Here is a 13,256-nt window from a genome sequence, read left to right on the forward strand (position 1 = left end):
CTGTTGTGCTGATTACTATGTGTAAGAGAATATTGAGAAATGCTTACACAAAACAAAGTGTTAATTATTCAGCTTAGGAGATGAATGTTTTTTGTTTGGAGTGATAGGGATGGAGCAGGAGAGAGAGGTGAGTATCCCCCTTTGAGGACTCATTTTCATCACAAAGTGACCTTATAATATGTGACCCGACAATCTTTGAGTTGGAAGTAATAAGAATGGTTCAGTTGAGCCTTAAGGTGATAAAAACATTCATTGGTAAAAAGAAACAAAAAAGGGAACCAAAGGATATCTTTATATATATATATATATATATATATATATATATATATATATAGCTTAATAGCAGTAAAATTGCTAAAAAATAAAATAATACATTAATATACAGCAACATTAAGATATCTGAGAATATTTTTTTCAATTAAAATAAATGAAAATACAGGACAAATATTAAGCGGGGATAAATAGGTGATTAAACATTTACTCCAAATTTTTTGGCAATAAAACATGAAAAAGCCCCTCTTGACTGGCCTTGTTTTTATTCCAGGAAAGCATTGTCACACAACTGATGCCGTACATTCATAATGAAACGCAATGTATATTTAGAGTACATATTCATACTGAATATCATGCATTTATTCTGGTTTAATTACCATCTTCAAAATTTAGCTATGAATATAATGGCAAAAATCATGTAAGCCTCAACAAACAGCCTACCTACCTTAAAAATCTTCATTGATTCACTCACAAGGCTTAATAAATTGACAATGTTCTTCAACCGAACTTGAAGCCCCTGCTGTCTCTGCTTTTAAAGCCTTTTTCTCATGAGCACAACAGCAGCACGCAGCTTTCCCATCTGTTTAAACTAGATTTGAGATACAAGCAACTTGTGAAGGAAGCTAGAGCAAATACGGTGCCCTATATTCAGTCCCTTCACTCTGCCTGCTGTATATATGCTAATCCAGATTGACCCAGCTGAGCTTGGTGCATGTTTATAGCAACTTTACCCAGAATGCTTCACTCAATATTATATTGGTCGCAGTGCTAGATGGTTGAAATATTCATCAACTAAATGAGGGTTCAAAAGGGGGTTGCCTTTCACTGGTGTTTAGATTTGGCTCAGTTCAATATGCCAAATGTACCAAACATACTAATGATACAAATTCTCTGCCAAGGTAGCTGCCAATGTTGCATGAATCACCATTTCATTGAATTTAGCTGTAAGTGCTTTTGTTGCTGTGAGTCGCTAAGTACAGGATGTGGTTGAGAAGAGAATGGTTGTGCTTTAATGTTATTTTCTGAACAGCATCAAGTTTTTGGCTTGACTAAATGTCTGGATAGTTTGCAAATGCAAGATTGCCATCTGACCTCAACCATATCTGCCTCAGCTCTGTAAAGAGGGTTGAAAAAAAAAACTGTTCAGTGCCCAGAGGTAGGGGCCTACAGAAAGCAAAATCTGTATGTGGCAATACAAGTCACCATCAGCAACAGAACCACATAATCGCAGCTTTGGTAACCATTAAGCTATATATATATATATATATATATATATATATATATATATATATATATATATAATGTATAAAAGTATAAGAGGGTTGCCTGAATATATATTGCTACAGCATGCCAGTATAACACATTACAGATTATCCTTGAGGTTTTAGAATGCATATAAAGCATTCAGTGGTAAAAGAAAGAGGTTGCCCTTACCTGTCAAAGCCCTCACATATTGCACACATTTTCTATGGAAAATGTGCACCACAGAAGAAAGTTAATGCACCGACCACACCTTACGGTATAATTAGATTTAGGTTAGGCCAAGTCTTGGAAGGAAAAGTGAAAATGTTTCCACTGCCATGAAACTATCAAAGGTAAAGGGAAAAATGACTAAGCACAAGAGTAGAATCATTTATACTTCTTCCTACAAATGTTCCCAGTACAGTTTCATATTCCTCATTGAACACCTTAAGTTATGCAAGTTCTTTTTTGATAGGAAGAACGTCTAATTGAAATAAATTGTTCTGTATCACAGCAACTGTATTTCAGATTGCAATTTCTATAAGTAAATATTACAGACATTTCTAACATGTTTTTCCAACTACAGTATTTCAGTGCATAAAAACCAAGAATTATGTTAAATTTTTGTCAGCTACTTATTTCAACGTAAAAAGAAAAAACTTCACATATGTTCTACAAAAAGTTATTAAGATATAAAGCTTTGGTAATCAGGTCTCATAAATGATAATTTCTGTTTGTGATCTTGCGCCAGGGATTTGTGACAGTGAATGCCAAATTAACGATTCAAACTACAATTTCGAAGGAAGCAGTAGTGTTGCAAGCGACACATCAAAGTGCGAAAAACAATTTGGCTAGCTTTCAACCCTGTCTGGTGCTGTTTACATACAGGTTCTTTTTCTCAACCCCAAACTATTTTTAATATGGAAGTGATGCAACTTAAAAGATATATTCCATGACATCAAAAAATTTGTGGCTGAATAGTTGTGTTGTACATGAAGCTTCCAGTGTGAACAGTGTCACTGCATTGTTCTCATAGAAAATTACTAAATTTTCAAATTAAAAATAATCAAAATATCCAATTTGAACCCTATTACAGGCCTTATAAACAGATTAGGCATGCAACATTGTTTCCACTAATGATGATCAGGATGTTCTACTAAGGGTACAATAAAGATGAAGACAAGCTAACTGCCACGTGTGCCACTGAGAGAAAGAAATACAAGGCTGGGGCAGCGCTAGCAATTTTTTTCGCTTAGCCAAATCACCACATTTTTGTAAATTTGTTACCAAAATGGTTATAATTTGGCTAAAACATGTCAAATCAAGCCCTTTTTCTTTAGCCAATTTAAGTCAATTTTAGCATTTGGCTAAATTGGCGAGTGTTAGCGCTACCCCAGCAAGGGCCTATTTGTGAAAGTGTGTACTTCCTTTACTTTGTAGAAAGAAATACAATTTCCAAACAGACAGACTTAAATTTCAATATAAGATAAATACTAAATGCAAAGGACAGGTTAAAAACATTTTAAAAGTCCATAAAAAATGCACTAATTTGCTTTGGAATTAGCACTACATATTTTCTGAGTGTTTAGACACAAATATAGCAATATTAGTGCAATGGAGCTCAGGTATATTTGAATGGAGAGTGCCAGTTGGGATCATGTGAAATGGATCAAAACAATACTCTTGCCACTGCATGACATCATACGAGACAAAAAAATGTGCAAGAATTAATCCAGAAGAGGTTGGGTTAACTCTTTACCAATGAGGGTGAAACTCTGTACATGGAATGTCTTCTATGATAGCAATACTAAAGTGACAATCAAAATATGGTGAATTCATCCTGTTGTGCAATAGACTGTAATTCAAAAGAACAAAATATCTACAGATAAATTCTGTCAGCTTTCATTCACTGACACACTTCCTAGTCTGACATTACATTACCCTGCTTCAAATCTCACAAAATCTCGTTCAGTTCAAAACTTACCGTAAATGATCCCTACTACTAAATCATAATCCAACTAATGTAAGTATGACTTACATAGATTTGTACTGTGACAAATTTGTTGCACAAAAGCAGTTTTGGACTATTTGTTCAAAATAGTTCAAACCCCCTCCCCCAACAAGTTCAGATGCTGTTAACCCTGAGCTTCAGGTCATTTAAAGGGTAATGCCGTTTGTGACTTGGAAACATGAATTAGAGACTTGGATTGCAGAATCAGTGATTTGAAATAGCTATTTCCCATTCCAATTGTATCAATACCCATTCAGAGCTTTACATTGGTGACTTGGAACTACAAATCCTCTGCCACTTTCTGCATGTGCCAGAGATTGTGGAGAGTAAACCACTCCCATATTTATCAGCACTAGCTAAGTAGGAATACAGAAATGCATTGCAGTGATTCATTTTTAACCTTTTTACTATAATTCATCAAAACTTGAGAGTAAATAACCAGAAAAATATCCATGTACAAATTCTGTCAACTTTAATAGTTGCTGCATTAAAATAAATCTGCAATAAATCCTGTACACTACAGAAAATATCAAATTCAGATTAATCCTAGCATACAGTCAATATGAGAGGTGTGACACTAACAATCTAGTAGACAAGCTCGCAATGCCCCATATAGACTTACTAGTAAATTATATATCTTCTTTCAACCACTAGCATAGTGGCCACGCTGGTAGCCATCATTAGATGGAATACTGCAACAAGTTACAAGAGCTTCTTCTAAAGCCTTGATGTATGCCCCAGACCTTACCCCAGACTTATTACTAATGAACGAATATTCTAAATTCTTATCTATTACTCTTGGCAACTATGCTGCCATTTTCCTTCTTTGTACAAAAGGGAAAATACCAAAATTCTTAATTCTCCAGTTTATATTCCCAACTGATGAGGAAAAAGACAAAATTCTTCACCTGATTAACGTGACTGGAAAAATCTTTCACACTAAGCAGATTGAATTTTTTATTTTATTGAAGAGTAGTGGTAAAACAAATTCCATCTACCATTTTGAAATCTTCTAAACAATATAGTTGGGTGGTCTTGCTTATCTGTCACAGGACACCAGCAAAGAATTATAATGCCTTGAAAATAGTGTGTAATTTTCCCTGCTGTCAATACCTTTTTACTATAGCAGACAAACCCTAAAGCTCTGCCAAGCAATTACATTTTTTTATTGGGGCAACCCTAGTTTTTCTGTGGGTGAATGCATTTAGGAAATTTAAGTCAGCTCTTTACATCGTAGAGGGACCTGAGACTAGAAGTATTTATGACTTCATGGCTGTGTCATTATATAGATCACAAACAAACACTTTCAAGGTAGTGACAGACCAATAAGATGAAAGCATATACTAGTACAAGGTGGAAATAAGTTTTTAACTTTAAAAAAATCTACTCTTGAGTAGATTTGATGAATGCTTTGTTCTCACTGTCTTGCTCCCAGAGTTTGTACAGCTGTGCTGTTCCCTGGGTATCAGCAAAGACACTAAGCCCACATTCATCAATAAGCACATCTGATTCCAGTCAGTGCCTTGCAAGCAATAGATACTAAGTAATCAAACTAAGATCCATACGCTTCCACCTTTATTGTGTGTAATAGCAGTGAGCAGTTTATTCTAGTGTTCGAGTTTCAAAGCTGCAGGCATCAGCAAGGGAGATTCCATCTTCTGTAAACTGAACTCCTGCAATCCTAAGTACACACAATACTGCACTTGCTGTTGAATGAGCTGAGATGCCAGGGTGCAAGAATGTGTGCATGCATGCTGTACCTTATGGTTTCTCATTCAATGTCAGAAGCTGAAAGCTGCTTAAAGCACAAGCTTACTTATGCATAACCAACTAGTTACAATGCAACCTATACAATTCCACAAAACAATTTCAAGGATATATATATATATATATATATATATATATATATATATATATATATATATATATATATATATATATATATATATATATTCACTCTTTTCTTTCTACCTTGCATGTGTTATGTTGTAACAAACAGAGCTGCAGTACATGACCATTCATAGAAATAGCATCTTATTAACTGTGACTACCAGGAGCCTCTTTATAGAAATAAACACAGAACATAAAAACACTACAATGCAGACAAGAAAATATCATAATGCACATAGACTAAATATACTAAAATGTATCCACACAAACAAAATAAGACCAATACACACTTTCATTGACCTGAAGAATGCTCAAGAACTGAAGAATCAGAACTGGAAAATTGTTTTAAATTGCAGACTGAAACAACATAGTAATGTATTTGGGGGGGGGAATAAGCCTAATGAGTTAGGCATGGCAAAATAAATGGAACTTTTGTTGACAAGTACCCACCTTGTACACTGCTACTTCTCCTTCTTGTCGTCTCTCTAAGATCATACACAGGTGAGGTTCTTTGAGGTTCTGCAGGACTCAAATTGGGACTCAAGTTGATGATAGGAGGGCTCTGGGTGTTGAAGAAATGTGCTGGACTGTCAGGTCCACTGTGTTGAGAGGAGACTGGTGATATGGGGACAACGTCTGCACCAAATGTATGCCTTTCTTGCACACAATGACCTTCAAGACTGTGGACTAAATCACTTGCTAGTTGTGCGTCATGGCAGCTGGAAGGCTTGGGTACGATCTGATGTAATTTTGTCATCTGGGATTCATTTTGAGAGGCAACTGGCATGGCTGGGGCTCTGTTTTGTTTAACCTAGAAAATGAGAAAAGAAAGAACATACATCAAAGTACTGGTAGGAAAGAGCACCACAGACATACATGGAAAGTACACAGTTGATACTGTTTGGGAGAAAAAGCAAAATGTTCTATCCCATTAAATCTGGCTTCCTGCACATGGGTATACAGTCAATGTTATGCAGCAATCAGACAGATGGCGAAGCTCCAAAGTGGAGATAATTTGATGCATGCCTTCTCTCACATATGTGTCCTGTAACAAACAGTTAGGTTTATCTACCCTATTGCATTCTCAACCTTTATAAAAATGTACACTGAAATTCTAACAATGATTAAACAGGGTAAAATAAATACATACATTTATGCATTTCTTGGTTGTAGCTGTAAACTGTTCCTTACATTCTATGTTGCTATGCACCCAAATTCAAGTCACATAATGTTCCCTGACTGCAGACATATCACTACATCTGCATCGGATATTAAATGACCAAGTCTGCATTCTTTACAAATATGCTCATAAGGGGTTGTTTTACTCTTTGAATAAACCATACATGTCCCTTAGTTAAGTAAAGATAGTAGGCAGTAAAAGGGAGAAAAGATGTACTTCTGTGTTATAGATCAGTAAAAATATGGTCAGTCTACAAAGTGTACCCTGAGGTGCGAGGCCCAATTCAAGCCACCTAGTCTACAGGTGCTCTTAGATTCACACATCGTACTAGCTGGGTCGGTCCAACTCTTCTGGGTATTCTCATTAAAGTGCAATCAGTGGAATCACCTTATTTAGCACACAATAGTTAATTACACCCTAGCTGTTCAAGGAGGCATGTCAGACAATTAAGCCGATTCCACCGATTGCACCTAAGCAAGAATCCCCCTGTAGAGTTGGGCTGACCCAGCTACTATGATATATGAATCTGAATGTGGTCTATGTTAAAACTTCCACAATTTTGCCCACATATACAGACCCTGACCTTTACTGGTACTAATGAGGGTATGTGTATTAACTAGCTAACATCAACAGCAACAAGACAATCTCTTTGTTAGAAATATCTCTTGAAAGACAATGGAAAAAACTGTGAATAAAATCCACTGTTAATATTTCTGTGCATATTTTAGTAATGTTAAGAATATTTTTCTCTTGAAAACCCATGCCTATTATATTTGTTTACAGATTTTGTTTACAGTATGTGCATGTGGAACTGAATAAAATATTGAGTGTGTATGCAGTGAACATATACAGAATGTAAAATGCAGAGCATCAACTGCCAGCCCATTCAATAACTGATGTATAAGTAATGCTTTTTCATGTAACATTTTGTCATTTCTATCATCAACCTTCTGTCATGAATCATAAGGCCTACTGATTGATTACTGATTATGTGCCTATTTGCACTCAATTCATAGGTGAAAACAGTGTGTTGGTGGGGTATTTTTGCAAAAAAATTAATTCATCCTTTAAGAAAAATGTGCATATTTGTATGGTATCAGTACAAATATATGAAAGAATGGGTAGGCTATGTTGGGTCAGTGTACAAAAAAACATATAATTGTGAAACTTCTTTTTAGTTACACAATAAATAAGTTAAGATTCAAAAATAACATTCCTAGAAGCCAAAACCAAGGATATGAATGCAATATATGCATTAGCACCACTTTGCGCTTGCTTCAATTATTATGATCCATTAAATGCCATATAACACGATTGCCTATCAAAAAAGGCAAGTCACAAGTGAGTCTTATGAGAGAAATTATTTCTACCAATTTATTATACTGATTGCATACAGATCAGCTTATCTACCTATTTTAATAAATTCTTTCTTCTCTCATATCTAATTCAGGCAAGATTCATTGGACATGATTATTTAAAACCAATTTCAATCCTTATTATAGTTTGCATCCACACTTTTTACTCCAAGTTCTTCAAAGCATATTGTTATGATACAAAACCATATACTATACTATTGTAGAGTTGCCTAGCATGTTTATCCTACCAGCATTTCCCGCTGGACATCTAATATGCTTAAATGTATATAAATACAATAAAGGTATCAACAGCAGACCTTAACATCTTTCTGCTTGTACAAATGTTTCCAAAACACGTAGAGAGTACATAACATATTACTGGCATGAAATATTTCATTAAACAAATTTTGATTCCACTTTCAAGAATTTTTCTTAAATGTCATATGCCAAAGTCACCTTGTTCCTTTTTGTTAAATATGTTCCACTTGAATTCCCTAAATTCAGTCTATGTGATTCTCTATGAATCATCCGTAATACCAAAGAGTTCCTTTGAAATAAAGATAAAAACTGTAAAGCATGGCATAATTAAGTACTAGTTTATGCAATGGCTATCAATCACAGAACGTCTCGTTCACAAAGGATCTGCATATTTCTATTTGAATTTCAATGTCTAGTCATGAGATCAATTTTATCTATTATCTTATATCTTACAATTTTAAAGTGTTCACAATGAAAAGGCATTGATTCAAATCAATAATTCGAATCATTGGTTCTTCCTTGAACTAAAGTGCCAGTAATAAGGGGCTAGATGACTTTATCAATATTAATTTTATCAACATATCAAATTTCGACTTTGAGAAGGAAGTTTAGGCCATTTTTTCTTTCAAAAGAACACTACAAAACAACTTTGAATGTGAATGTGTGTGTTTGTTTTCAAATTTGTACACATAGATATCAAGACTACCTATAATGGAAATCATCCAAAAAGGCCTAAAAAATGGTTTCAATTATCAGTGTGTGACTTCATATTGGACATTTGAAAATATGTGTGAATCTGAATGAGGTAGTGTTAACTTGGAATTAAAGCTGAACCTATACACAATGAATGTCTTCTTAGAAAGTAAAAAAGTGATACCCAAAACATGGTGAATTCTATCTTGCAACAGACTGTAAGTGTAATCTGACAGAATTTAAGAGAAAACAACTCAAAAATATCCATGAAGAAATGCTAGTCTGCCACTTCTTGAGCCTTTGAGGAATCTTCCTCAATTTGCCATAAGAGCTGATGATTTTCATTCTCATCATGTATTACTGCTGAAAACAATTTTCATTTAATATGTAAACGTTTCGGGATGATCGATAGCAAACAAAAACATAAAAAGTTTAATGCCGTCCATATATGAAGTGGAAAATGCTTCCCATTTATATAAAATCAACAATTAATTACATGCTGTATTGTGCTATAGGGCCATACATATTTCAAATGATAAAAGTTGTTAGACTGGTATCAAATTAAGAACAGGGGTGTATATATCATATGTATATGGTATTAAAACTTGCACCGAATCTTCTATTTACTTTCTGATACCAGTCAAATACAAAATGGTGAACGGGAGTGCACATAAATTCCACGCTTCTAAGAACTTAGCTTTATCAATTGCACTTTACACTTGGTGTTTTTTCTGTACTGATGCTTTGAATTCTTATATACTAAAGAACTGACATTATGACCGAATTCCAAACGCCCTTCGTGTGATCGCAAGATGGCCTCGCCACAATGCACCAATCCCAGTGCCGATCCTTTTACTAGTTCCCCGTTCCTTATATCTTTCGTTTTTTAAAGGAAAATTAATAAAATCTAAAACTGATACTTACGCCGTTAATACCAAACCAATCCCAATTGTTTTTATCAGTCTTTAACTTTTTTGGGACTGGGTATAAGCAAAATAGCTTTATCGTCTGGACTCCGTTCGTCGAGTCAACTCACATCAAATCATTCATGTGCTACAAAGGATTCCCCGCCTACATGGGTGACGTCACTTCCTAAGGAAAATCCGCTCTACGGACGTTTACGAAGTTAGTCATCATTGCTCCGGACAACTTCGGTTCATGTCCGTAAATAAAAAAAATGAGTCAGAAATAGTCAGAACTACATTAGATGTTATGACTGTAACTGAATGAAGGGAAATGTGCTTACATTAAAAAAAACAAAAAAAATGTTTCTTGAATTGAATATTTTATCTACGAATGTGACCGAAAGAAGGAAAAAAAGTTGCTGCAAAGAAAAAGTATGACGTAGTTTATACGCAATGGTCATATGACCAAACATCTAAATATATCGCAAATCTTATTGGATATACTTGATCACATGATCAAATATACCCATTTTATAGGCTGTTGCTTTGTTTATTGTTATCAGTTGATCGTAAGATGAAGAGGAAGGAGAAGAAGTTAGCGCAGAGGTGAAGAGAAAAAGCGATCGTAGCGAAGAGAGAGGGAGAAGAGCCACCATCAGGTCTCGTTGTTTGAAAGCATACGAGCCAGAAAATCTCGTGAATATAGTTTTGTGGAGAAATCTCATTGATTTCAGCAGTAATTTTTGACTAAATATTTAGTCACAATTCGACTTCAGTCGCCATATTGAATTTTTTGTAGAGCTAAGGTTTTTGTTTGCCCTGATAAGTAGTTTTGCAAGTTAGTGATCTAATTTGACGAAAGGGTATTTTTGATTACCCAGTAGTAGGTTGATAGGGTAACAGGACAGAGTGTTTACTGTTAAACAGCAGGTTTTCGATAAGACGGGTATTTGACCTTGTTTTACTTCACACTTAGTGCTTGTAAGAATTTGAAGGTCAGCGTGCAAATATTGGAATTTTATTAACTGACAAATGTGCAACCCAACGAAGAAGAATAATTGGGCTAGGATGAAGTCGCCAAAGAAGGAACCCAGTGTTACATTGCCTAATGGCAGGCGACCTAGTAATACTCAAAACTTGCCATTCTGTGCTAATGGAGATAGGGGTTCACCTAAGCCGAGGCACGGAAGAGTTTCCCCATCCCAGCGGTACCAGCAAGGCGCCTCGCCAAAGACTGTGATGCATTCCAAATCCCCAAGCCCTGTGAATGGTGGACCTGTTGTGCCAAATGCTTATGCAGGTGCTAAGTACAATGAGCCGCCATCACCAAAGGTGCTTCCAAAGCCACCAGTCCACTGGTTTATGAATGAAGAGAATAAGCCTCCACGCTGTGATGAACTGACAAATCACTTGAAATTTATGCTCAAAGTCCAAGCCTGAGGTTGTACATCGACATTCAGTATTATGACTTGACTGGTTGTAGTCAAATAAGCATTCCACAAACAACCTGTCAAGTAATATGACAAATGTAATTGATGCAATTTAATTAAAATGTGGATCTCATGATCTCTCTTTTTTTTGTATAGATTATGTATGTCTTGTAAAAAAGTAATTTAGGATTTTCTTATAGAATCATCTTTCTGTCTTTATCTTATTTTGAAGTTTTGTGTACATTTTGTTACATGAAAGTCACTGAAAGCTACGCATGTTGTATGACTTTACTACTGAATGGCACAATTCCGCTTTTTATAAGTCCTCTATTTCTACAGTATTCAGAATATTGATACTGTGTATTTACCAGAAGATGTACAGTCTTGTTTTCATAGTTAAACTTTTTGTAAAAATGTCTTCAGATAGAAATAATCAATTTTTAAAGGTTTAAGTTCTACTTTTTTTTTTTTTGTTCTGTTTGGCACCACTGTATGGTTTTCTCAATTAGTATACCCACGTTGGTATCGGCTCATATTGTACTTTGTTCCCAATGTGTTGGATATTACTTATGTACATGGTTTGAATGCTCTAAGTTATGAATATACAGCATTGTAACTCAAGTTTTTGAATCATCCTTTTAGAAAATTTTTAATTTGTAACTGTTTAATTGACTGGGTTTTCATGTTTTCTTTTCATTTTAATATGCCTTCCTTTCAGTGACTTAATTATATTCCAGCTTTAAGCTTTGTAGTTAAAGGATGGGTGTCTCTAAGCAGTTTCATTAATGTGTAAATGTACATAAAATTATGTAAATACGAGCTCTTTGGTGGATATTTTTGAAAAAGTATATTTTTATACAGGTTCTTAAATCAATTGTAGAGGGCATGTGAAAATATGTCAATTTTCTGAATATTGCAATTTATATTTTAGAAATTGCATTCTTTTTCATTTTGTTTTTATTCAAAGACCAAGGTTTAAGATAATGTTCTGTGACCAAACAAGTATCGTGTTGACGAAAGCTCTGCACATTTTTGTGAAGCAACTGATTGTTAAGCAGATAAAATAATGATTGTAAGGCGACTAAGTTGTGATATCTGTTAAAATGGTGCTGACAAATTGCACAATCAATGTGGAACAAAGCAACAGGAGTTTTCTTCAAAGGATCTAAACCAGATCATCTCTACAATTGCTGAAAGAAGTCAACCCCAAAGACCTCAACTGAAGCTGTGAAGATCACACCAACTGTAGCAAGTGCACTGCAGTTTCTTTTATCATTCTTTTTTTTTTTTTTTTTTTTTTCGGGCCCTCTTTAGGGCCCACTTATCCTCCAAGAAAAGCTAAATACCAAAAGTTGAGTGTTGGTTGTGTCACTTGTGTGAGTAAATGGTGATGACATGTGTAGTGGTTGTGCATCATAGGGTATGAATGTCATAAAGGCTGCCTTGATTAACAGTACCTTCAGTGAATTTCTTCATATAAATGAACACATTTTGATTATTAATTTAAAATAAGTTTCAGGAATTGTGACACCCCGTTTTAATATGCATTTCACAACAAGCAAATTAATTCATCTGCAGGTCATTGACTCTGCAAATTGAGATGTAATAAATAGGCCTTGGAAAATCAAACAGGCCTAGCAGATAATTACCCCCTGACAGTTTTACTAGGCGTGACGGACATTTAAGCCAGCCAAGTTGACAGCAATTTAGTGAGACTCCCCAGAGATCGATCTAAATATCTGTGAGAATGGTCTCATAGACATTGTAAAAAGCTCATAGAAATATAATTAATTCTTTTTTACCTCCAAAACAGCAGCTAGGGCAATTATTCTGAAATCTGTGCATGTAATCGGACCATGTGATCTCCATAAGCGGTTATTCTCTGTAACAATCTCATAAGAGGAAAAAAAAAAAACTGGGACAAACTGGTAAATATGGGAAAATTTTTGTTCCAAGGAAAGTCCATTTTTTTGGCCAAAATTAATAGTTATACCTTTTACACATCAAATATAATATGGG

The 13,256-nt window shown here is 34.9% G+C and overlaps 1 protein-coding gene across 2 annotated transcripts in view; it reads right to left on the bottom strand.

Annotated features, from left to right (window-relative positions):
* Positions 1-10,005, bottom strand: part of LOC106153727 (E3 ubiquitin-protein ligase RNF38) — a 31,680-nt gene extending 21,675 nt beyond the window's left edge. Inside the window, exons 1-2 of one of the 2 annotated variants that reach the window (XM_013527794.2) lie at positions 9,827-10,005; positions 5,867-6,227 (exon numbers count right to left, since the gene is read on the bottom strand). In XM_013527794.2, coding sequence (XP_013383248.1) covers positions 5,867-6,203 — 337 coding nt within the window. In that variant the 5' untranslated portion in view covers positions 6,204-6,227; positions 9,827-10,005. Of the gene's footprint in view, positions 1-718; positions 974-5,866; positions 6,228-9,826 lie in introns of those variants that run through there. The other variant, XM_013527799.3, reaches the window with a different exon arrangement.
* Positions 10,006-13,256: the final 3,251 nt, after the last annotated feature.

This window comes from Lingula anatina, chromosome 1 (assembly GCF_051362555.1).
Source record: "Lingula anatina isolate TDL-2025a chromosome 1, LinAna3.0, whole genome shotgun sequence".
Lineage (NCBI taxonomy): Eukaryota > Metazoa > Brachiopoda > Lingulata > Lingulida > Lingulidae > Lingula > Lingula anatina.